Source organism: Cariama cristata, unplaced genomic scaffold (genome assembly GCF_000690535.1).
Source record: "Cariama cristata isolate BGI_N322 unplaced genomic scaffold, ASM69053v1 scaffold5607, whole genome shotgun sequence".
Lineage (NCBI taxonomy): Eukaryota > Metazoa > Chordata > Aves > Cariamiformes > Cariamidae > Cariama > Cariama cristata.
The window spans coordinates 27,865-54,054 of NW_009628217.1; the positions used below are offsets into that span (position 1 = coordinate 27,865).

Below are 26,190 nucleotides of genomic sequence, written 5' to 3' on the forward strand. Positions count from 1 at the left end.
ACACGAGAGCACTAAACAAATTTAACTTAAATTACAAGATGAGCATATAGTACAGCCAAACAGAAGAACCTCTTGTAGCAACTAAGCCTAAATACTAACCTTCCAATTGCAGATCACCTATCACTTTTTCCCTGTTGTCTAGGGGATTTACAGAAGAAAAGAAAAAAAAAGTCATACACACAGCTACCACAAGAAAAACCACAACCAGGCCACACTGGGGCATGGCGTTTAGGTTACGGCTTCTAAGAAACTGCAGTTTACATGTCTGCAAAATAATTTTTTTCTGTCAACATCTGATGTTGCACAATAAAATGTTCTTAGGCATAACTGCATGACTCCTTCTGGGCTCTGCTGCTTCACACCAAGTTAGCATCATGAGAATGCCTGACAAAGACACTGAAACAGGAGGTATCACCAAGCCACAGAGCATCCAATATTCTCCTCCTCACATACGCACAGACTTCCAACATAAATCTAACATTTTCTTACTATTTACAAAACCACGCAAAACGTAGTGGCAGGAACAAATTAACCTACCACCACCATCTTTTTGTGGTTAAAACCACCACATTTTATTTCTCTTGGAACAGATTCCTGTTTCACACCATATGCTAATTAAAAAAATACAACAGCATCTTAAAATCTGAGCTTTTATTTGCTAATAGTAACATTAAGCACCACGATTCTTTTGAATACAAAAACATCACATATATTGACAGTTACCATTTTATTTTTTAAATATGCTATTGTTACCTAGTAACAATGGTAAATACCAAGGAACCAAGAGTCAATTATACCACCACAGCTGTTTAAAATTATTTGATATAGCACTCTGAAACAACATAGGATCCCTTATCCTAGATACTTTGCAGTGTGCTTAGCAAATAACTTACTTTGCAATAAGCCTGGATGATCAACGTAACAAGCAAACTGCTAGTTTAGGGAAAAAAAAATCTTACTTATTAACTGGATGAAGAGTGGAAGTAAGTGGAAGCACTTGGAGGAGGCAGGGAAAGTCTCTCCTCACAAGCCTTAGTATTTTCTGAGCTGCAAAACTAAATCCCTGTTTGAAATAAACAGTATTCACTAGTCTATTACCACCGATTCGGCACTGGCTGTTAAATCATCTTTATACAAAAATATGCACAAAATTGTAAAGTGGTGGTGTGTAAAAAGAAGTTAAACTTCCCACTGTAAGCCTGCTACACAGTCATTTTTCTTGGCTGCTGCATCTCACCTCTTTATAACAAAGAGCTGCTGAAGGTCGTAATGGAGGTGCAGGCCGTAAGCAGCTCAGACTCCAAGGCTTGGGGGTTTTTGGAGGTTCCAGAGGTCCCCAGTTTATCGTGGTATGTGGAGTCCCATGATGCGACGGATGAGGGAGAGTGTGGTACGCAGGAGTCAGTGGTATCGGCTTGCTGTCTGAATGCTTGCTGGAGGGTGTAACTGGATGGGAAGGAAGCTGTCAAAGACACAAAGGTCATTGGAAGGAAAAGAAAGCATATTATTGTAATACACATAATATCAAGGATTGGTGAAACAATCTCACTTGCTATCTAGTGCTTCTGTTTATTACAGATGGCCTTTGAAAATTTTTATGCTAAGTTATTATTTGGAAAAATAGAGCTTAAAGAAATTTTTACTGTCTACCACAGACAGAGCACATACTAAAAGAACAGCTACAAGCAGCTCTGCTGCTGCTTCTCTCACCACTAAGGATGGAGCTAAATTTAGATCCCTTGATATCCAACTGAAATGTAGAACCCAAAAGAAAGTACTTGAGGAAACTGTTTCTCCACAGCCTGTCAAGTACCTCACCGATTAAAACCTACTATTCTAAAGATACTTAAAAGGTGGTGATGTATTACTTGGTCAAAACAGAATAAGTAATGATAATGAGTTTTCCTTTACCCCATTAAACCATTACACCAAGATCTAAGCATTTTATTCTTTGTTCACACAATTAAAAACAGAACAATCTTTTGACCCATTAAACTACAATCACAACATTCAGTTCTTGTTACTAATGGCTAAAAAAATGCTTTACATGGCGGTATATTTGCCAGATAACCTATTTCTGCATACACGGCTCATTCACTTCAATTCAGCAGCTCTTTCTTACCGTGTGAGATGGCACAGAGTGTGGTTTAACGGTGGGATTCCCAACAGTTGTGACTTTGGTTTGCTTCTGCAGGTGATCCACCCATTCATGCAAATCTTGTTGGTTGTTACAAGACACTAGTATCCTTTCAATCATATTTCCTAGGTGACAGAAAACAGAAGATGTAGGAAACCACAGAAGAACAGCTTAGTCAATCTGACATGATTATAAAGGCACTCATTTCCCAAAACATTATATCCCCCAAATACTAAGCAAAAATTTTAACCTGTATTTTCAGTACAACAGCATCTCACTTTTCCAGGTTTTAACAGACATTTCATCCATGTCTTCGTTCTTGTGCCAAGTACAGGAGTTCTACTTTTTTTCCCCCCTCCTCTAATAATCAAACACAACGTTTCACGACAAGAAATAGATGTAGGAGACAGCCTCATCTAGTAGCCTTACGCTTTTCCATGTTCCCTAGGAAAGCCAGCATATAGCCTAAAATGTCATTCTTGAGTCTGTGAGCTACAATATAGGAAAAGTTATAAAATACAGTTCACCAATCTTCTCTCAGAAAAAGGCATAAAGTTGATTTCAATCTAATATTAAAGTTGAGGCAAAAGTCACTTGGGAAAGCAATCTTAACCAGAGATTACTTTAATTTCTGCAGTTAACTCCATTTTAACCCATCACATTCCTCATCTGAGGTCAGCTTCATTGCTGTCTCAGAACAACACGCACCATCAACAGCTTTTCCCCTCTGCCTCATAGCACTGACATGCCGCTTGAAGGCGTCAAAATTACTTTACTTAAATGCAACCTGCCTGGAAGCAGATTTGATCCAGGAAATGAATGAAGGCATGAAGCTCCACTGTGCTGACCCTGCTCCCACTGTCCTTTAAATTGCCCAAGAATACAGGGTCCATGCTGGAACAAATGACTTAACAGACAGAAATTACCCAAAGAAAGCCCAACGGCAAACATCATTAGCATTAGAGATGCTAAAGGTCCCTCAGGAAAGAGGTGGACCATTTCTAGAAGAAAGCTCTTGCTTAAAGCTCTTCCAGAGCCTCTGGAATTCATTTTCTTCCAGTGAGTAGCATACTTTGAACTGCTTCATTATAAAGGACTTCTCCAAGGCTACTGCCTCCATTCATTGAAATACAGAAATCCGGGGATGAATCCCATGCAAAGACAGTTTGTTAACTGCTTAAGCCAAGCAGTAAAAAGCAGCTTTCAGGTGAGGCTCTGGGTAGCTGCCATACAAAATTTGCACAATCACAGGATGGTTGAGGCTAGAAAGGAGCTCTGTAGGTCATCCACCCCCCTGCTCAAGCACAGACATCTAGAACTGGTTGCCCAGGACCGTGGCCAGAGAGCTTCTGAGTATCTCCCAAGGACAGAGATCTCTGCAGGCAACCTGTGCCAGGGCTGGGTCACCCTACAATGAAAAAGTTTTTCCCTCTGCTCAGACAGAACATTTGATGTTTGAAATAGCGTATCCTGGAGTAAGCAGTAAATAAAAATATTTATGGTGAATACCTGATATTTCAAATGCATTTTTATGGTTCTCACTGTCTTCTAGCTTTGTGATAGTCATTCCTGTCATTGGCAGTTTTCCCTAAAAAAAAAACCAAAAAGGCAGTAACACTGAGGTTAAATCCAAAATACACAAAATTTTACCAAGTAAAGAATACATAAACTTCAAGCTCTGAACAAAAGACATACAGAGTAAATTCACAAGCACACACACACTGATGGATGTAAAAACATTCAAAAATCCACACAAGCACTTCATAATGGAAGTTTTTAATATGCCCAAATTCTGCAAATGACACCTGTGACTTTGCTAAGTCTATCTGATACCTATACGCAGGCTATGAAATCCATACAAATGCACTAGCCGTCACTCATCATAGCCTCAGGTTCTTGAGACACAGACCTTCAGGGTCATCCGTATCACATGAGTAGAGGTAACGGTGACTCATCTTGAAACACATTTGTTTGCAAACTGTTTGAGTAGCTCTCAAAATAAGGTTTGTGGTACAAATAGAGTTAGAAAGGAAGATTTCACTAAACAAATGCATCGATTATTTACTGAATTTTTATGTCTCTAATAAGCCCACTACTAATTTAACTCACAGAAATATTTGGGTAAAAAACCAAAAGCAGTAAAAACACCTTTAAATTTATAAAGTTTCAGGAGAACATACTAATTTTGCAGAAGATAACCTCTCATTTTAAAGCCAGTCAAGCTGGAAAAAAAATGTCAGTTTAGGATAACTTTTTGACCCTTTAGAAACACAGAAGAATAAATAAGACTGAATATTGTCAGGATGAAAGGCTTTACCAAAACCGCAACTTTTATTGAAGTTTTGAGACAGATCCTGTATTCTCCTGCACAGAAACACTATTCAGCACATGCTGGCAAAAGCGCAAAAAAACTACGTACTGTGGAATTCTGGCTCCAGTGGAGGGAAAAGAAAAAAACAACCTTTTTCTTTTCTTTCCTAATGACTGCAGAACCAAAGGTTTCTTAGAAGTCTGGAAACTAAAAATCACTCGATATTCTGTATGCACAGAGCATGCTCAAGCCCAAGATGCCAAAGAGCAAGGAAGAGTGTTCTCGCCACAGCGTCCCTGCTGAAGGGAACACGGTGCCGTTTGCACTACAATGCAGCCTAAAATTCTCTCTCCTGTTTTTCCGTGTTTGTTGGTTCATGAATAACCCAGCATACAACCACAATGGAAGAGAGGCATAAGAACTGCTGACGTAGGTGGAAAGGGAATACTGGCATACACTACGCAAAAGACCGGTGACAGAGAACAAAGATCACCTGAACCACATAGAGACAAAAAGTACAAAGTCAGCAAAACACAGAGAAGATGGAATGGAACTTGTGAATCACCTATATTCCCTTTCTTTCAACAACTGTGAAGCCCTCCTGGGAAGTATGGTCTGTGCCCCTTGCAACTTCAGTTCATCACTGCTAAAAACTCCCCTCATTAGCTCTTGTGGCAGGTATCAGCACTATCAACCAGAAAATCTGAAGCCTGCTGACAACTGGAATATTCAGAGACAGAGGGAGGGTGTAGTGCCTCCAGTGGCATCATTTCCCTGGGAATGACTGAGGGAGCTGCATCACCTTCTGTCCACATCCACCTCAGATCTGAGACAAGACTTTCGGAAGAGACATCCAGGCAGCCAACGTTATGCAATCCAGACACGGCTCTGAGCCGCTGTCTCAGACACAAACAGCGATGAAGTAATTTTACCTTGCTGGGAATATGTCGTCATTAAAATCTGAGAAGTTCTCAGTGGTGGGAAAATCACACAAGAGGTTATGAGGAAATGAAGAGTTTTGCATTCAACAGAGGATCGGACGGTGAACACTAAGAAAGGGCTGTGGCCATACTGAACGGCAGCTAAAGACAAAGGCTCAGAAAATTGCTTATTTACTGAACAGTGCTGTGTACCTGGGGCACAAGCTTGGAGGGAGGAGGAAGAAACAGAAGTGACATACAATAGAACAGCAAAATAAAGCCTGACAGACTGTTTAATTTCATAGTGTGTGTTTGTTAACACACTAAATTTCCAGTCAGTTGCCTTTGTAACCAGTACACAAGAATCTACCTTCATCAGAAATTCTGGATGTGCCACTTGGAATACAGAGCTCACTTGCCTTTTCTAGTATCTTTTCCCATCAATGTTGGGATAAAGCACCAGCCAAAAATTCTTAAGAGCGCCACAAAGATAACAGAAAACAGGCTTGAACCACCCAACTGCAACGCTGTCTCAGATAAATACAGCTGCTACTGTGACAGGTAAGACATGAATCCAAACAGGAATTTTGGAATTTAATTGCTCTTAAAAATACATCAATCAATCAGTCACACGGTTTATGACTGGCTGTGGCTGATCACCTAGGAACGCCGAATGACTCAGTTTCAGCATTCCTTCATGGCACGCAAATCACTGCTCAGCAGAAAGGAACAAACCGCTCGAGAGCCTGATTCACACAAGTACCTACAGCAGGTGAAATCCCCGGCTCCTTTTAGAACTTTGCTGCCGCTTTTCCCTTGGTTTTGGTGTTTTACTGTGACGTCTGGAAACCACGCAGCAATACTTGGAGAACACTGATAAAGATTTCAGGAAGTCATGGACTGCGCATTTGCTTTAACTTCACCTCTCGGGGGTCTTTGGAACTACACACCCACAATGCAAGTGCTCCTGCGAATCGTGTCCTAGAGCTACAGGGGAGCCAACCCAACCGGCACTGATCCCCCCAGGCTAGAGCACAGCTGCTCTATTTCTGCAGCGGGGAAACCGGCACAAGTATTCGGCTAGGAAACTTGGCAGAGAGCTCAAAGACTGTGCGTACCAGCAGCGAGCAGAGGATTTCTGAAGCAAAAGGACCTGGTGCTAAGGAGCTGAAGGCCACATCGTACGCATTTCGGATGGTGTTACACTGGGCTAGCTCCAGGCTGGGGCCAGGGACTCAATGTCAGTCCATGCACTTGATCTGCCCCGGTAGTTGGAGCAGATCAAGCGCACTTTTGGAGCATGCCTTCCAGTCCAGCTTCATCCAGAGGGGATCTAGTCTGCAAGCCCCAAAATGACTTCCACACTGTGACTCAAAGATCATTAAAAGAAAAAAAACGAATATTCATTTCAAATCCGCTCTGTTGATTCAAAGATAAAACAGTAACGTAGACGCACCTAAAGAAATTGATGGTAACAGCCTATCTATCTCACACCCGTGAAAGCGTAAGAGCACTGTGCAATTTTGGTAAGACTCGAGCAGCAAAGAGCACTAACAAACCCGTACAACAGCACTGTTTTCCTACAGAGATCTAAAAAGCTACTGATACTTCCTCTCATTAGCCACCACTAACAAGGTAAGAAAAGCCCTCGCTAAGTCACAGGTGCAAAAATCAAACCTTGGGCTTCTAGCCCAGAATTTTATAACACAGATGACCAGTTCTTATTGTAGAAATTCCCTTTTGTCTTTATAAATGCAGAAGTTAAATAATCCTTCCAAGTTTCCTATGAAATATTATTTGGAAAAAAAACACCCCCAACACATTTATACACATATGCACATGTATTACTTTACCTGATAGATAAAGCCACTCATTCTCGGGCTGGCAGACAACATTAGCAAAATGTTAGGGAAGAGAAGAAGATACCTTTCATTCTTTTCCTTATCAAAAAAAAAGAAAATGAAAAAGTAAATACAACATCACCATCCCCCCCTTCTTCTGTTTTATATTATTAAAAATTACCATCAATGTTACAACTGTATAATTACTCCACAAATATTTACTCCTGGCAAAATTAACTCTCCATAGAATTAAAAAAAAAATCTTTAAAAAGCCTGAATTACTTGATTTTCTATTTGAAAACCGCTAGTAACCCATGCCTATACTTCTTCTTGGAGAGTACAGTTTAATATTGTAAAACAGAAATTTTACAGCCTGGGTGGAAATACTGACCTTGTTTAATACGGTAACAACTGCTTTGCTGATTTCAGCAAAATCAAAATTACACATTGGATATATTTCTTAATATAATTTTGATGGGGGGTGTTATGGTAATGTCAAGATTGTAGTCTCTCAGATTGGACAGACTAGATTTTTGAATGACACTGGATTATGCTCCGAAGTACAAAAAGAATACAGAAGTAATAATGACAACAAAAACACACATTGCTTTGTTCTGGTTTTAATTTGCCAGGTTCACTTATGAAGTTGTCCTTTGTATTTTTATTTTGGGGGTATTTTTATAGAAGGAGAAGGTTTACTCTTAATCTACTGCTATAGATAAACAACAAAAGAGAGAAGCATTAAGGTGTAATGTTTTAATTTTAATGACAAAGCAAATATATCCACCAACAAAGCCACAGTCTCAATTTGAGGCATCTTTGCAAACCAAAGTTTTAATGTTTCTGGTTTTCAGTAAACATTTACAAATGTCTATGTCATTTTAAAAGAGACAAAACCAAAACCAATTGCTTTTGCACAAATGAAGCTGTTCTATAGCTAGTCACAAAGCTGCGATGCCATGCAGAAACTTCTCCAAGTCCATCACATTTGACATTTGAGCTCATGATGAGAGTGGGGGGTGGGGTGGCATTTTGTTTTGTCCTGAAGACTACAAGAAGAGACGTGACTGCAGTAGATGCACTACCAGCTCTACTGAATCTTACCTAGTTTAACACCTAACAAAATAACCGAGAGAAAAATATCAGGTGACAAATTTTTAAATATTCAGTTGTATAAACACTTTTTCTGCATATTTACGGACACCTTTGTTCTAAGGGAGGAAAGTGACTGAATGAGGTTGCAATTCAAAAGCCTCCACCAGGTTCAAAGCTTCATTCGTTTTACAGGGGAACAACTCACAGTAAAAACAAGTCAGCGTCCTCTGCAACACTGCCTTTCTGTTAGCACTTGCTTCTGAGATTATCTTAACGTTCTTTCTGGTAGGACCACCTTTTCTCTGTGCGTTTTGTTTGTTAGGTTTGGTTTTAAAAATACCACCCCAGAATTTGCAGTGTCACCCTCAACTCTCTAATGTCTCCTCTCACTCTATTTCTCCAAAACCACTTGGTTCTCACGCTTGTATTTCAAAATTTACTACTTGAGCAAAGTGCCCAAAACAGCAAGGAAAAAGCCTCAGACACCTTACAACATAAAACTTCGAAGTTTTCGTTATTTAAAACACGCGGTAATAACTGCTAAGCAAAATGATCCTGTAACATAACTACACATGGAAAATCCTGTTTAACTACACACTTTGAAAATAGTCCTGCAAAATCATCTTACAAGGATTATAAATGGCATATTCGGTTCCGTTTCACTAAATTTTACTGATGAGACCCATCCATCTTCAAGGAAATTTATTTCAGGTTTTGTAATAAAAGCCTTAAATCAGCAGAGAAAGATTTTAGTCTAGATTAGTATCTCTGAAGCATTCCGTTTATTTCTGCTGCATAATGATTATAATTAATTTTATTCAAAACGGGAAGAAAGATGGACAGTAAAGATGAAAAGGACATTACCTCACTTCCAGCACACTGAATCATGACCTGGGACATGTAAATCACATTGCCAAGTGTTTTAATATCCTCTCCCTCCCAACAACGGATAGCTTCCGTCAGTATTTGTAGTTCAAGTTCTTTCCGTTTCCGTACTTCTTGACATTGTGCCTAACAAATACAGGGAAAAATACCATCATTTCTATCAACTCCATCTATCTGGAGCAGGTTAAGGGTAGTCATACCACTACAGTCGTATTTACCGTTGTGCTTGCAGTACACAGAAGACAGCACCTAACTTGAAGCATTCTCATTTAGATTACTATTATCAGTATTTCTTATAAAACTAATTTTGCTAACTTCAATATTATTACTGTCCCTTTCAATACACTGGCTTCAATTACCATTCCAAATTCATAGCCATAGCTCCAGTCTCAAATTTCTCCTTTCATTTTAAATTCTTGTACTTCAAAACCAAAAATGGCCAGGCTCAGCAGAAAAGAGTAACAGCTGTCACAAATACACGACTAAAGGAAGCATCTTTCTTTAGTAAAAAGAGCCACGCCAACTGTGCGAACTGTGGGTGTGTATAACCTTGCGTTCCTATTTTTATTAAACGTTTCCAATCTGTTCTGCTAGCTGTACTCCCATTCATTTGAATTTTTCTCAACAAGAATTGTTTCCTCTTGTTTGTAAAGCACCCAACAGAATGGGATCCCCAAACCTCTTCTGAACACAGACAACACTAAATTTCTGCTTTACAAAAACAGCAAATGCCAGATTACCACCAGCACACACTCCCAACAGGAAGCACAAAACACTGAGTCTATTGCAAGTGAGACTGCATTAAGTACACACTTGTTGCAGTTGAGGTGTGGTTTGGTTTTTATTTTTTTTTAAAAGACAGTAACAGACAGCTTATCTGTTCAAATTAGGCTTCCTGCTCCAATTATTACTGGAAGTTTCATATCTTCTGAACTTCACTAGCACTTTCCCCTTCATCCTCTCTCCCCCATCTCTAACACCATTCCCCTAAAAGGAATGCACTTTAGAAAAAAAGGCAGAAAACACACTCAAGTGTTGTAAAGCAGTCCTTCTTCAGGACACTAGTTACGCTAGCGCTAGTAGAAAGGGAGACAAAGTACGAGTGAGAGGACAGACCAACAGGTGCAGGATGCTTTGCGCGGCTCTTGCATCAACTGTCTATTTGCTAGCGCTCCCCAGCAAATTACCATCCTTAGCTCTGCCCACAAACAGCATCAATTTCCAGGCTTTCAAAAATTTCTTACACAAACATTCACAAAAAAGCTTCTTTTTTTTTTTAAGCAATAGAGGGGCGTGAAATTAGAAAACATTCTACTTATAATATATGATCTATTTTTTTATCACTCTTACAGAAAGATTTTTGAAGGCAGTCATGGATTTTTGAATATCTGGACGATCCGGATGATAATCCTAAAAACAACGGAGAAAACACACATAAAAACTTTAGTTCTAGTAAAATAAATACAAAATTTTTAGAGGCTTAACCAAAAACAAATAAACAATTCTGCAAAATAGAAGATGCAGACTGATACGCTCTTTTTTTCACAGCCTTCTTATTCCTATATCAAACACAGGTGGTCTTGCTTGTAGTAAAACTGAAGAGTCACTTACAACGTTCCCACTTATACTTAAAATAGAGCCAAGGAAGTTTTACAAGACCTAGTGGGTAAGAAATTTTGAAATCCTAATAGGAAAGTGTTTATTTTAAAGAGCTTTATTTGGCATGTTAGCTTTGTCACAAACTAGATTCCTTACAGCCGAGTATGTTCCATTGCCATCGACAAGCCAAATACTCATATGCTTTCTATTTTTCTCCCTCCTTCACACTCCAAAAATCAAACCTACAAAATGCAAAGGCAGAAACAGTAGCTCCTCAAACACCTTCCCATATTGGAAAGCCCATTTTTGGATAGTGTTCAGTAGAAGTCAAAGGGACTATTTTGGTGATGTGTTCGACGCATTGAGGTCCTAAGATGAGAAGCAGCACTCCTTCTACAAGTAGTTTGCAGAAAACACATTCAATGTCAAGTCAACCAAAGACCCTGCAAGACTGTTCTAAGAGTGAAGATCAGCTTCTCTGGCTAGTTTCACTTTAAACGTTTAGCTTTTACAGGAAGTTTTACTGCACTAAGGTTTAAACCATTGCAGCCCGTATTTTAGAAGGCTGACGGAAGAGCAAACAAATGTAATTTTGGGTCCCATCATGTTTGACATGTACCTTTAAAATAATTGTTGTCAAATCATCATTAAGCTGGAACATAAATGCTGATAAGATATACCTCCATGTGCCTTTCAAGCTCTTTGAGTAACGTGGGGTATTTATCCAGACGCATAAAAGGTTTGCTGAGGCCTGTGGTCAGTACAAGGATCCCAGGGCTGTTGGCACCTTTCATCTCCATGAATTCTCCTAGTTCCTCACTGTGTACACAAGATATTTAAACAAATTAAGACCAAATTACCACGGCAATTAAAATTACATTGGATTCTTCACTTCAGTCTTTCATCTGCAATGAATTTTGCCAATAAAACAAGAAGCCAAATAAATTTAAAAAAGTAATTCAAATACAACTTAAGTGCTGTGATCAGTTTCTGCATTAAATAAAATACAGGAACAAAGACATTTGCAGATTTGGGGTCCATCCAGGGAACAACAGACATAGGATCAAGCCCACCGTTCTAGGCAACTGATGCTCCAAGACAGCTCCTAATGCTACCCCATCCGAGCAATGACTACAGAACAAAGCCTGCTATATTTTATTACTCAGCTCTTTATTCTAGTAAAATGACATCTGACCTTAGAGGTAGTTTACACAGTGACTACACAAGCATAAATGAGTCAATGGTGTCGTTATTTAATCAAGGTTTGGTATTTTTAAGGTGTCAGGCACTAGTGGGAAGAGACAGAATGTTTCAGAATCTTTTTTCCTCCCACACTTACATGTTTAATGACCCCATCTCACACATCCAAGGCGTTACTGCAAAATGACCAAGTAAGCAACAGCCCTACAATAGCAGACCATAGTAGAAATAATTACTGTGCAATCCATTCTCAAATGAGTTAGGGTTTCACTGAGGGTGTACTTACACAACACGCTTGTTTTGACAGCAAAGCTGCAGTAAGAAATCCATGCTCTCCAGGTATCATGAGCTGCTGCTTCCCCATCCAGATGTTTTTTCATATTTGAATCATTTCCAAGAACTGGCCCAGTCCCTCAACTTTTTACACTAACTCAGTTAAAAAAAGCAGTGCATCCTGGGAATTTCAGCTCATTTTGCTATCAAGGAAACTTAAAATAGCTACATCTTTTACTTCCTCATAAAGCAGAGGTTTCAGAGGACTATGGTGGAGGAAAAGCTTTTCAAGAGTTTAAATGACCAGGAACAAAATGAGCCCCCTCCATGGGGAAAGGAAGGTATGGCCAATTTCCAGGCTTCAGAAAATACAAGTTGCCGAAGAACATGGGATTCTAAAGACAAAAATCTAAATAAAGGAAATTCAGAAAGCTGCTTATTAAAAAGATAACATCTTCCTGCATTCAAGCTGTGTCATTCTAGATGTCTGCAGATGGGGTTGCTGATGTTTTCAGCCTTGTTATAGCAAATTAACTAGTCCTCAAAAAAAAACCACAACAAAAAGCAGTACTCTCATGTGACAACTGGGTAAATTCTACTCTAAGATATCCTGAAAGTCCTTTCTTTCTACTGATTAATAGCACTATGCTCCCGTAAGTCAGAAGTACTACTTAATTTTTCCCCCCTCCCTGGTTATTGGCATAGTCTCATTTCGCAAGGGAAGCCTTAGCCAACTACCAGATTCAGTACTTCTAGAAAGTGTAAAACCAGTGTCAAACACCAAACAGCAATAAAGGAAGAACACTTGTACGTTATGGCCACATTAACACAAGAATCTCCAAACCTAGGGCATAATGTTTCCCTGCAGAAGTGAAAGCAAATCTTGACTCGCTCAATGTCCCTAGTCAAGAAGAACTGATAGGACACTGCCGTAACAGACAGGCTCAGTTACCAGTGAGTCATGCTATAGAGAAGCATCACATGGATTACGACAAAACAGACCTCCCTACCTCCCCCAAGACATACACACACTCCTCCCCGTTTCAGAACAAGGGACACTTTGCTTATTAATGTCCTTTGTCCAAACAGAGGAAGCGAGCAGAACACGAACTGCGAACTTCTCATCCCAGTATCAGTGCTTTACCCGCCAACCCACCCGGATCTCTCTCCTCCCGGCTGCTAAAGCCTCCTCAAGTTCACAGAAGAGCAGGTACTTTTCCATACAGTTTACTCCAATGTTTACTTGTCTTCAGACTAGTTAATTGGTCTTTACTTACACTACCTTGCTTAAATACATCCAGCAGCATTTCTGAAATGTCAGGTCCAACACAACCTTACGCCACCTCTCTCTGAGCACTCCACCCTCGTTCGAACCAGGCCCAGGCACTCCTCGGTGCGTGGATTTGTGCAGGTTCTGCTGTACTCAACTGCAGAGGTGAGAAAGTGGGTGAGGGGACTTCCCAACATCTGCTTTGCATTTTAAAGCTGCCAAGAGAAGGGCAGAGCACACTTGACTATGCCCACAGCTCCACCAGACCTTGCTACGACATGTGTCAGCAACTCCAGGCCCCCTAAAACCAGCTCATGATATGATCAGGTTTTAGCCAAAATTAAAACCCATTGAAAAAACCTCCTGCAGTATCCTGGGTGAAAAATTGTAACGCACCACGGATAAACCCGAGTACCTTTCTAGCTTAAATTTAGATGTAAGAAGTAAAGCTGGCCAACCCTCTGTACCTAGAGCCTGAAGACCTACTTTGCCTTATCCTTCCTTAGTCACAGCCCTAACTCAGCATAAAATCATGCCAAGTTCAGAACTTGACAACTGATCTGGTGGTACCCTACACAAGACTAAGGATTTTGACTCATGATTTGGTTTTACAGCGTTACCCACTACTTGCTCATCGAGGATTCAGGCTAATTCACTGAAACACGAAGCTGCATGGCTACCGTGTGGGGGCACGTCCTCTCCTCCCAACTCGGTTAAAAGGGAAGAAGCTGTTCCCAGCAAGGTACCGGGGCAGACAAACGAAGGTACGGTGCCCAGTTTCCACGGGAAGCTTTACCAGCGTTCGCCTGTGAAAGCCCTTCTATCAGAAGGCACTCGGTGGTTTTAATTGCAGTTCACTCTGTATATGACACCGATCATGTGCACGCCGCTGCTATTTTTGTTTTATCCATTAATTCTCCCTGAAAGCACCTCCATCCATGTCAGCATCATAAAGTTAGATTACATATGGTGCTCAATAAGTATCTTCATCTATTTTATTTTAAATGAAAGGCATTTGCTACAAGAACCACCAGGAAGTAACCGTTTCAACTCATTCTTTGCATTTTGTTTGCTTCAGCCAGACACACGGCCCCTGTCCCCATCTCAGGCAGCACAAGCCAAAGCCATACCTACACGGCTTCTCGCTTCTCCCCGACGCAGCAGCACGTTCCACAGGCCGTGTCAATCACAGATACCACAGCCCGTTCAATTTAACAGCGTTCTGAGCAGCGCTAATTTTTGCCTTCAGATTGCAAAGAGGGAAAAACCCCTGCTCCTAATTCCTTCGGCCATCTCCACGCAGCTGGGTGCGTACAAAACATTACAGAACTGGTATTTGCTGACCTATCCACCAACACAATGCTTGTGCTTCCCACCCACCCCCCTTTTTTTTTAATGTAATGCCTCTGCAGTAGGAGGAACATTGGTTACCATTTCACCCACATTCACATTTCCAATTTTCACTGTCACTGTTCCACTTCTTCCTGACTTCAGCATTATGAAATAGATGTGTGAGAACACAGGAAAAAAAACTCACTGTAGCTTGAATTAAAATCAACTACTTGGAAACCTGAAATAAAAACCTGATACTATCTTGTTTTCCCTACGTACTCTGCAATGCCTTTAACCAAACACACTCTGGTTATGCAATGTCGCAACAGTTTCCAGGCCATTCACTGCTCTCGGACACAAGATACTTGGTTGTTCATCACCTCCTTTTTACTTAATGACAGTATAGGAACCGACGGAGCAAGTTTAAATCCCAGCTCCCTTGAAATGTACACAAAGTCCTGAAAAACACGCTTAGCAACGGCATCATCAGGAAGCCCTTTACACGGAGCAATGTTAATAGGTATAATTAAAACTCAGTGACGTAGTTTCCCTCCCATCGTTCCCAAGAGGACAATGTTTTCTTTCATACACTTCTGTGCTTCCCTCTGACAAGTTTTGACATGCCAGCTTGTTCAAACTCCAATACGAACACACACACACACTCTTAATACAAGAGTACCCAAAATTCTGTCTGAGCAGTTCCATCGTGCAGACCCCGTCTGCAGTCTACTCATGCCAAACCAACCTGCTACCTCTGCAGCTCCATGGGCATCAAATAGCTGGCAAAATGGACATTACTTTAGTTCAAAGCTTAAAGTTAGTGCCCTTCATACATTCACAAAGGGCAAACACAATACAGAACATAATGGAAAGGTCTACTTTCAATAAAATATGGGTGGGTTAAAATACTGTTTGAGTATGACAACTGTTTTTTAATTAATAGCGGTTTAAAAGTCAGTGTCACTAGCTTAAGAGTGCAGCTGCTTTGCCAAAGACAATGGCTCTTTCATGTCACAATTTCAACTGATGTCTGCAAGTACCACACTCTCCTAGGCACTATATGCTACATAAAACTCTGGCCCACGGCTAAGCAGTACATTTTTCAAAAAGGTGTCATTTAGCTGAAGAGGAAAAACTTTTCAACGGTGAAATCGCCAACTTAGTCACAGCTGCCTAAGTAAGTAGCTTTTCAGAAAGACGCAGCTGAGATTTGCATTCACTACCTGCATCATTTTACAGATTAAAACAGAGAAGCAGACAAAAGTGCTGTGCCTCATTTATCCTGAAATCTCAGGCTGAAGAGTTCTCCCCATTCCAGGCTAGAGTCAGTTCACAACTTGAGATATTTTAAAGGTCACCATGAAAAGTGACTTTAAGCCCCACTAATATATTCAAATCTTTCTGCCTTAAAAGCTGCAAATCAGACTGGGGAGAGGGAAGAAAACATGTTCAGATGTGCCTACAGTAACAGAAGGGAAAAAAAAAAACCCACACACACATCCACAACAAAAAAAGCCATTTAAACTTGAGGAAAGCACATTCAGGAACTAAAACATACACGTTTAAAACCACAACTTACACTTCTGAAGCAGGTCTCTGTTTGTAATAGATGGAGCAGGAGCTATCACTGCTGAGGGGCCTGAGGACCGCGCACAGGCACTGCATTTTGAGAGCGCCGCGGCACAGCTTGGCTCAGCAACCCCGCAACCACAGCTTTTAATTTCCTAGTGCTAAACTTCCCAGGCAAGCTCCTCTCCCGGGGACTGCTGCCCGGCGTATGACATCAGCCTGCACGCTTCCAGCGCGGGGACGCACCGAAGTGCGGGAGGCACAAAGAGTTTTCTGACCCAAGCTCATCTGTATTCCATGCTCCAGTTACTCGGGAGGAATTGTGATGTTTCAGCTCCACAAATTTTATCTAGACTGCTAGGTCTGTGATGCAAGCGTAGAATATGCCTGGGACACGTTACCTCAGAGAATGGAAGAATCTAGCGAAATTAATGTTTGAACAAGCAAAGATTTGTGAATAGCTTTCTTGCAGCTGAGAACTGGCTTGACACTTGTCACTTTGTAAAATAAAAAAAAGCAGGCGTGTATTACTGATTTTTGGCTGCCTTTTCATCAAATTAAATTTTCTTTTGGAAGCATTTATTTTGTTTCGAAATAAACATGGTGTTGTTCAAACAAAGTAAAAAAGCTTAAAAACCTTCCCCCCAATAATTACATACTTAATGCTGATTACATTGGGTCTGTGCTCTCCGTATTTCTTCAGGAGAATTTTATGTCCACTGATCAGTGGGGACTGTCAGACTTTTTTTTAAATTATGTTATTCACCCGTCAGTGAGTTCTGTACTCAAATATCTTTCCTCTTGTCATTTTGGATACAGTCCACAAAGTCCCAGTCCTAGCTTCTGCCTCCTCTTTTTCTTTGCTGGACTTTCTCCTTGCACTGAACTTTGTGGCTTGTGATCTTCCCCAAGTGTTCCTAGGACTCCTTACTCGACTGCAGTTACTCATTTCTGTACTCTGTATCCAACTGGGTTTTTTAATTTGAGGGAAATTAGTTCTTTCACGCCTTAGGTTGCTCATCCTGTTTCTTCTCTTACTGGAAGGCAAGCATATGTGTATGATCAGAAGCACACACAGGAACGAATGCTACTTTGACTAAACACTACGCCCTCAAGGCAGTACTGCTCTCACCAGCTAGCAAAATTATCTGCTAAAATATTACCATAGCATTATATTGCATCACCTACCCTTGGAATTGAACTGGGATCTTCAAGCAAAATTATGGGATATTAGAAACAAACCCCATACAACGGAGCCAAAAAGGTATGAATGTTACAGAACAGAGTAAATGAAATAGTATCCCATACAGTGGGACTATAGCCACTACGAGAGAAGGGAACAAGGAGAAGAAGCTAAGAGGCAGTGGTGGAAATGGGCAAAACACAGAGCTCTGCCAGAGCCAACACCCAACTGTACCTGGCAAACTCCACCTCTACAGCTCTCGCCAGTGGCTTCAGACACAATTACAAGACACAACCATAGAATCATTATGGTTGGAAGAGACCTCAAAGATCGTCAAGTCCAACCGTATACCCGATGCCACCATGCCCACTAAACCACGTCTTGAAGTGCCACATCTAAATGTTTTTTGAACATCTCCAGGGACGGTGACTCCAGCACCTCCCTGGGGAGCCTGTTCCAATGCCTAACGACTCTGACAGTTCTTTGTAATGTCCAGCCTGAACCTCCCCTGGTGCAACCTGAGACCGTTTCCTCTTGTCCTAAAATGACAGACCTAAGGAAAAATGACCTAGTTCTTCAAAATTCTTAATCCATTACACAGACTGAATCTTATTTCAGGGGCGGGGGGGAACACAAATGCAACGGTTCTGAAACAATTCCTGAGACAAAAAGTACCTACCAAATTTCAAGACTCCGTTAAATTGGAGAAATTATATTCAGTACCGAATCTAAATCTGGATAAAACTTACAATGCTGCAACTGGAACCAAGAAGAGAATCTATTCCCAAACTGAAGAGAAAGATTTTGTTGTTGTGATTATCAGAGGCAAATACAACCCCAGAAACATGCAGCTCTGGAACCTGCACTCCTGTATGCACTGTATTAGGGTCTATTCCGATGTCGTCTTATTCACATACACTCAAGTCTTCAATGATATTAATTTCAATAGTTTGACTACTAATTATTAACTTAAGGAAATGAAAGATGTTCGCAGCTTTGAAGATCTGAACATGAAAAATCTCTTATGCAGTAAGTAGTATAATTAACCCCCTTCACCCCAGATTGTGTATTTATATAAACACACACTTCTATGACCATATTATATGCATGCAGACATTCCCTTATTTTGTACTAATTGAGTAGAAGCCCCCATGTTGCTGCCACATATGATCAAGAAGTAAATCACAACAAGAGGAAAGAGTCAGCACAGGCTGGCATTCATACTGAATCGCATTTTAAAACAAGGAAAAAGAAAAAAAAAAAGAGACGGTCACATTCCAACTGAATGCCCCTTTTAAATCTCCAGCCCCATCCCAAGTACTGCTATTTAGAACTGACTTCACAAAAATGCTATTCAAAAAGAAGTAGCTTTGGACTAGAAGTCCAAACCAATTCTGACTAAGTTAATACAATCAGATTTTATCTATATGTACGCATGCACACACATGGTCTTTACCAGATGTCAACGACATTTTAACAGGTATTACAACACTGCTCAAAGAGCACACTTGATACCTCAGAAAATGACATCTAAACACCTCCTATGTGTAATATCCCATCAAACCAGACGACTGCTTACAATTTTGATGTTACAGTGATCCAACTGGTTAAAGAAACAATACAGTTAATGTTTCACAACAATAGCCAATTTCCTTTACTGTCACTGACTAAAAACAACTTAAAGACACAATCATAAAACTAGCATACTTTATACAATAAAAAAACCAAAGCAGAGGTAAAGTTTCTTAAGTTTCACCTAGAGTGATTATCTAGGAGATTTTTTTTGTTTCTTTTCTGTTGGTATGGTTCCCCAAGTGAACTTCACGAACTGCAGAAGATACTAATTTTGTGATTTAAGAATGTGACCTAAAATTATCTGCTACTTTTTTTTGTAGAAAGGCTTTCAGAAGCACAGTTAATGCATATGTGCTCTGTTTATGAAGTGCACAGACTTCATGGCAGGAAATAATCTGCTGTAGACAGTAAGAATTTATGTTCCAAATCAAACCGCTCCTTTCTCCTCTCTCTAAAACGCCACTGAATAGCACAGCTGTTACAAACACAATATTCAAATCCAAGAACTCAGCAAACATCTATTTCTCTGCCATATTTTTGCTGGTATTAAAACACATACAAGGCTTTTGGACCCTCTGCTAAAACTGCATCGCAAAACCAGCCAACAGGTCATCACTGTTTCTTAAGTCTTAAACCTCGGTCTGACATCTCGGAAAAACTTCAGTTCAGTATTATCTAGTATTAACTGCAGTCTAGTTGTTCCATTATTACTACAGTCATGAGTTTACATTAAGGTTTATGAGGGATGCTTTTACACACTAAAAACATCTCAGCTAAATAGACAAGGAGACAGTTCTGAGTATTTTCCTTTTCTTCCTGCCTTCAACCAGTTTATTGTTCCTGGCAGAAGAGTCTCTTTTCCCCTACCTTTAAAACAATATAATTAAAAGCTTTCTGGCATTCTGAGAGGAAAAGGTTCAGAACTGCTTAAAGCCACCTTCTGATTTCTCCATAGCGCCTGCCAAACAGAATTTTTAGTCAAGCCATTTACTACCTACAGCAACGTTGTTCAACAAAAATGAGGTGCTTAGAATAACAAAATAGGGGTAATTAAACCAAAACAAAACAGGATTCACTTCAGTTGACTCATGCCTGCAACACGATAGCATTAAACAGAAAGCTGTTTATCACAACTTCTCCCTCCTTGAGCTCTCTCTTACAAACAATACAATTGCTTTGAACCTACTTCCACATCCAAATTACTTAGCTGCTCTATGATATTGACTCCACTAGGATTTGGTATCAGGCTGACTTTACAGACCAGAAGCTGAACCTATGCGCAAAGCAACATGGAGGAGCAGAAATGCTTCTCTTCATTTGGAGAACAAACAGCTTTCCTCCCTCGCACTTCTATCACCATTCCTCAGAAATGGCTATTGCCTGTGTTCTCCAAGAGTTCTGAAAGTTAGGATAACCCTTTACGAATATTTCCAAATTTTAAGAAATGCAGATGATCACTTTGCTATCACTTGCCATCTTCCATCTATAGATTAAATCCCAGACCTCTGTGTGGAAAGAGAATAAAGGCATGGACAAACAAAAAAGCTTAGCCCAAGAGTATTTTTTAAATAAAAACCCCTTATGTGTGGATCACCTAAATATTTTACCATTTACAGAAAGTGGTACTAAAAGTAGGTCATCTGAAAGAAAACAAACACTAAGGGGTTTCAAACATATTTTGTCTTGTTGAATTTTAATTTGTCATTGCTTCTGACAAAAAACTACCTTCTTTCCACCTATATTGCAATGTGAATTTGCAGCTTGATTTTTCAAACTAGGGTTGGAACATAGTTATATGTCTTACTTACATAAGTGATAGTTCAGTATTTGATAGTTAGGTTTTTTTATTTATAATATTATGAGTAAAGTTTACAAATATGCCACATAGTGTTGCTGTTAAAACAAAATCTGAGTTCTCGGAAGAAACTAACACTATAGAAAACAAATCAATTATGCTTCTCTTTGTTTAAGCAGCATTAAGAATATTCAAGATATCTTTACTTTAGTCCATCACAAGAAGAAAAAAAAAAGCAGGGTGGAGATGAAGCAAAAAGAACAAATATCCTGCAATAATTTGTCCTACGTCTAACCTTCAAGAGAAGGTCATGGTTCTGTCCTGTACTGCAAGCAAACATAGAGCCCCAAAGTAACAACTGCTTCAGCACGTGCTCACCAGGAAAGTACATAGCAAAAGTTTGTGAAAGACTTCTTTAATCAAATTCTGGCCTCAACACTCTTCCCTCAAGGTGATACAGGGCATCTTCTACGCAAATTCAAGGTCTGTCCCAAAGCTGAGCAATCTACATCATGTTAACTCAGCATCCCACTTCTTATACATAGGAAATACTAATTTTGTAAACTTGAAAAGCTCACACTCCTTTTGTATCACTCAAAAGTAAAGTGAAGGGTGTACCATTATAAAGTTAAGTACACACAAACGTCCAGACTTTTACAGGGCTAAGTTACAATTCACCAACTGTCTAAAAAGCCTACTACTTATCATGTCAATTATGCCGTAATTTCACAAATTTGTTTTGATCTCAACATTTTTAAAAGAAAGATGACAATCAGTAGAGTTTGTTTTACATATTCAGAGTCCAGCATGTATTCTTTAAATGAGAAAATTCTCTCAAACTGTTGATAACACCCTGCCAAAAGTGACAAGCTGGTCCTGATCACATGGAACAGCTTTGTGTTGTGGGGTTTTTTGTCTTTTTTAAAAAAATACACTACCTTTTTTTTTTTCTTAAACAAGCTCTACCATACCAAATGCGTGTCAAAAGAGATATCACAGCTTTACAATACAAAAAAAGTACATAAAATACACTTGTATCGGACTTATAAGACCGCAAAGCAAACGTACCTGTGTTCTGTGAGAACATTTACTGCTGATGGGTGGTTGGCACAGTATGCAAGGTACAAGCTTTTCATTTGTGGCATCAAATTTAGAAAACATCCTCCAACTCTCTGCTGAGCTTCAGGCAACCTAAAAACAAAGTAGTAAGGATGAAATCACTGTAATACCAACCAAACACAGAAATAAATTAAAGCCTGGAAAAGCAGTGTATACTGGGGTTTTTTTGTTTGTTTTCATTTTGTTGTTGTGTTTTGGTTTTGGTTTGGTTTTTTTAAATAAAATCAACAGATAGACTTCTATGGCCCCTGACCAGCAACCAACACCTTTCTCTTCCTTCTTTACAGCTTCAACCTTGGAACTGTCAGGCCAGATTATGCCACCAAAGTATACCCAGAACATGTTACATACCTCTAAGATGGTCACTGAGCAAAATTTTTTCAAGAACTAGTGATAATTAGCACCTTCTTTAGGAGTCTGATTTTCAGTCAACATACCTAACTGTTAGAGCAGTTTACTATCCACTTCTATGTGCCATGCCCAATCTTAAAAGCAGTATTTCAGCACTTAGACAAAAACTGGATAGAGTAGCAACAGGATTCTCTCCCTCTACCCTATACCAGCAGAAATGATAGGCTTAAAATATTCATTGAAAGAACTAAGTACCATATTAAGCTCTGACAACACAAATAGAAGCGAGTTACTGTGCAGTAACAGGCTGTTTTTACACAATTGTCACTCATTTTGCTTTTTAAGGACTATAAAGCACTTCTATGTTGGTTTGTAACCAGGGCGAGAGTGCTGCTTTATCACTATCAGTACAGAAATACTTTCTATAACTCATACTGTCTTTATCTTTCATGCTCGAATGCACAGCATTTGCTAAGCAGTGAAGGAAAATTTCACAATTCTGTTCAGAAGAGCTTATTTTGTCTAGCATAAAATGGTGCTTAAACAACAGCAGCCTCGGTGACTTTGGCAAAAAAAAAAGATGACTCAAAAAGAAACAGTATTTAGAAGAAAAGCCAACTTTGACACAGTCTTGGTAAGCCTAATCAGTTCTGATCGAGTTTGTCAGAGGAATATACACATACTTAGTCACATAAATAAGGGAGGACAGGATATGAAGAAAAATAATATGAAAACACACAGTGTATTTTTCAAAAGTTTTCAGGAGAAACTGTCATCTCAAATTGCAGTAAGAGCGTATCTGGAGTATAAATATCTGAAATCGGCTGCGTGGCACCAGCTTAGAACTGGTACAATCAGCAGAAAGGAAAAGTCTGACTCCTTATTTTGCATCTGTGTAAGCAGGAGAAAAAAGAAAAATGCAACTCTTCCAGTCTTATTCTTAGTATCCCCTTAAGCTGCATACTTCAGATGCAAATAAAAGCACAGTCACATACTTTTTTTAAATCTAAAGTAATTTTCAAGGTAAACACAAAGTGATGGGAAGGAGTCTATACTCTAACCAGCCATGTTGCTTTACTGCTACCATATCACCATTCTCAGAAACACTCAAAAACATCCACACTAGATTGCTTTCCATGCGAGAAAGAATAAATTGGACAAACAAGCGAACAATATCATAAGGATGTCAGAAGGGATGAAACCCTATTATTTTCTACAGAGCAACTCCCAGTTGAAGGACTAAGCTTCTCCAGTAGTCGGTTATATGGCCCATAGCCGACTGTATAACCCATGCTGACCTTAACCAGAAGGTGGGACACCAAGTTTTCATCACTCCTGGACTACAAGCTTGTCCGACACCTTGTCTAAACCCACCGTACAACATCAGCCAGAGGAAATGTTTCAATTTCTCCATATGTTTCCTCTCCTTGCAGAAAGAATGCATCTCCTAACATAAACATGCCCAGTCTTTGCTTCTTCGCAAGATTAGGCAAACAGTGGATTTTTGTCCTTGTTGTTATCCATCTCACTACTCTTAAAACCAGTATTCCACGCTGCTCTGAAGTTAGATGAGTCCGCAGTAAGTACTCAACAGACTTACTGTTAGCGCAGTCAAAGGGTTTCATGCTAACATTAGTCCTAACAATTCTCTCTGGAAGAATATAGTTTTTCTAAAAAAAATTTTTTTTTTTTAAAAAGTCAGTATTTTCTGTAATTGTCCTGAACATGTACATAAAGTTTCTAAACACCAACATTTAGTATATTCCCTTTGAAAAAGTGAGAGATGCTCCAGTGAACTTTGGCAGAAAAGAACCGTTCAGCTTTCCAGGACAGCCGCTCCTCCAGGGAGGGGATGTTCCCATCCTGCTCGAACACAGGCATTTTGTCCCACTCCTCAGGTTTGCTCATAGTCGTTAAAATTCAAAGTTCATCCCAAGAAATATTCCCCCAAATTTCAAAGCAGTAAGTCTGTCTCCTATGAAACTGTTCAGTCCCTCCATACGGTGTGGGAAGACAAAGTATGAAGACAGTATGAAGTCAAAATCGACTGTACAGGGGTTCAAAGTGCGAGGAGGGGGAAACACGTGTCCTTCTTTGGGAAGGACGTTCGTTACGGACACCCAGAAAGTGACAGCTGAATGCCCATCAGGGCAGGTACACCCCGATCCCATCAGCGGCACTCCTCACGTTAAAGGCGAGGGCCCCTATGTTGTTGTCCGCATCTTCCCCTTTCAAGAAAAGTTTAAGTTCTGAAATCAGAGTGGCTGCTCTTGCAGGTATTTAGGGGAGAACCAGGGGCATTCCCCAGCACACTGAGGGAACGCTACTCTTGCAGCCCCCCAAGCAGCATTCCCTGCCCAGCAGCTAGTCCCCTTTAACAAATCTATGCATGAGCTAGTAATACATTCCTCAAGTAATAAATGCAGCAAAAGTCTCTAACTCTGAAGACATACTCAGGCATATAACTCGGTATTAAATAGTAAGAGGCCCCGATGAACAGTTGCTGAAAACGGTTAAATCCCCTTTTCATACTGTGGTGCTGGGGGGGGAGCGAATGATGGCTGTTTGCACCAAGCGGACATCTGTGTCTCCTCAGTCGGCTCTTCTTTTAGCAGAATGAAAGACTGACATTATTCTCTTTTATACGTTGCACATGCATTGCAACTTTATACTGCATATTCTTTGTTGAATTAAGATAATTAACAGACTTTATGAGGGGGTGGCAACTCATCTCCTTTGACATTTCTAATCCATGCGTTAGTTGCAAGTGTTCTACTATTTTTACAGGAACAATTAATAAATTATCTGTATCTCCTTTAACTGCTGAAAAACCAATGATTTAATGCCTATCACCACATCATATAAACCTTTTAGTAATTAATGTGTTCAATAAAGAGCATAGTTATTTTACAATTTATTCTGAAGTTGTCATCCCAATATTCTTCTCATATTTGATACTTTAATTAAAAAGGAATCGCATATAAATAGTATATTTATACACATATAGATGATAATAACTTCAGTTATAAAAAGGTCAAAGGCGTGTTTTAATTTCATTTACAGAATTAAAAGAATCATAACAAAGCCTCTGCTGTTGTACACAGGCTAGAGGTATCATCACACAACTACATCTAGACTACCTAGCAGATCATCTGCTTGTTGGAGCAACATTCGATAGCTATCAGTTCTGTTTCTCCAGACTTAAAACAAGTTCTTGCTGCATGATAATTTGAGAAAAGGAAGAAAGAAAATACCTTGTTGCTCAATCACGCTTACTTTACGATACTGGACTAAAGCTAGACTGGCAGCTGACAGAGAAAGAGCGACGTTACAGAATACCTAATTATGTCCTGCGTGTTCTGAAGAAATCTGCCTTAGTTTTGGTGTCAGTGGACATTACAATGGTCTGCAAAAGGCTGTGGAAACTGTGAATAGTCCAGACAAATTTAAACACAGAATAAGGGAGGCAATTTTAAAAGAAAAGTAGATAGCAAAATGTAATCAGCGTTTGTATGTCTTCTTTTTGCAAGGACAAAATCAGATGTCCCTAAATTTCCGTTGACTGTGTGGCTACGATAAGTGTCATACAGCAATCTATGTACCTATATATATACGTGCGTGTGTATGTGTATAAATACATATACGCACACATACCCCCCTGCAGAACTTGCCACAAACTGGAAACTTTTGATTGTCTGGGGAAGACTAAAAACTGCCACCCATCTCCTCCCACAG

The 26,190-nt window shown here is 39.8% G+C and overlaps 1 protein-coding gene across 1 annotated transcript in view; it reads right to left on the reverse strand.

The window, feature by feature from the left end:
* The window catches only part of ARHGEF7 (Rho guanine nucleotide exchange factor (GEF) 7), a gene marked incomplete at its 5' end in the record, with an annotated part of 58,073 nt that overhangs the window by 20,415 nt on the left and 11,468 nt on the right, over positions 1-26,190 (reverse strand). The window contains 8 exons of the mRNA XM_009704713.1: positions 1,238-1,462; positions 2,123-2,262; positions 3,647-3,725; positions 7,222-7,308; positions 9,169-9,315; positions 10,540-10,599; positions 11,469-11,607; positions 22,054-22,176. Of these exons, the coding sequence (XP_009703015.1) occupies positions 1,238-1,462; positions 2,123-2,262; positions 3,647-3,725; positions 7,222-7,308; positions 9,169-9,315; positions 10,540-10,599; positions 11,469-11,607; positions 22,054-22,176 (1,000 nt within the window). The remainder of the gene's footprint in view (positions 1-1,237; positions 1,463-2,122; positions 2,263-3,646; positions 3,726-7,221; positions 7,309-9,168; positions 9,316-10,539; positions 10,600-11,468; positions 11,608-22,053; positions 22,177-26,190) is intronic.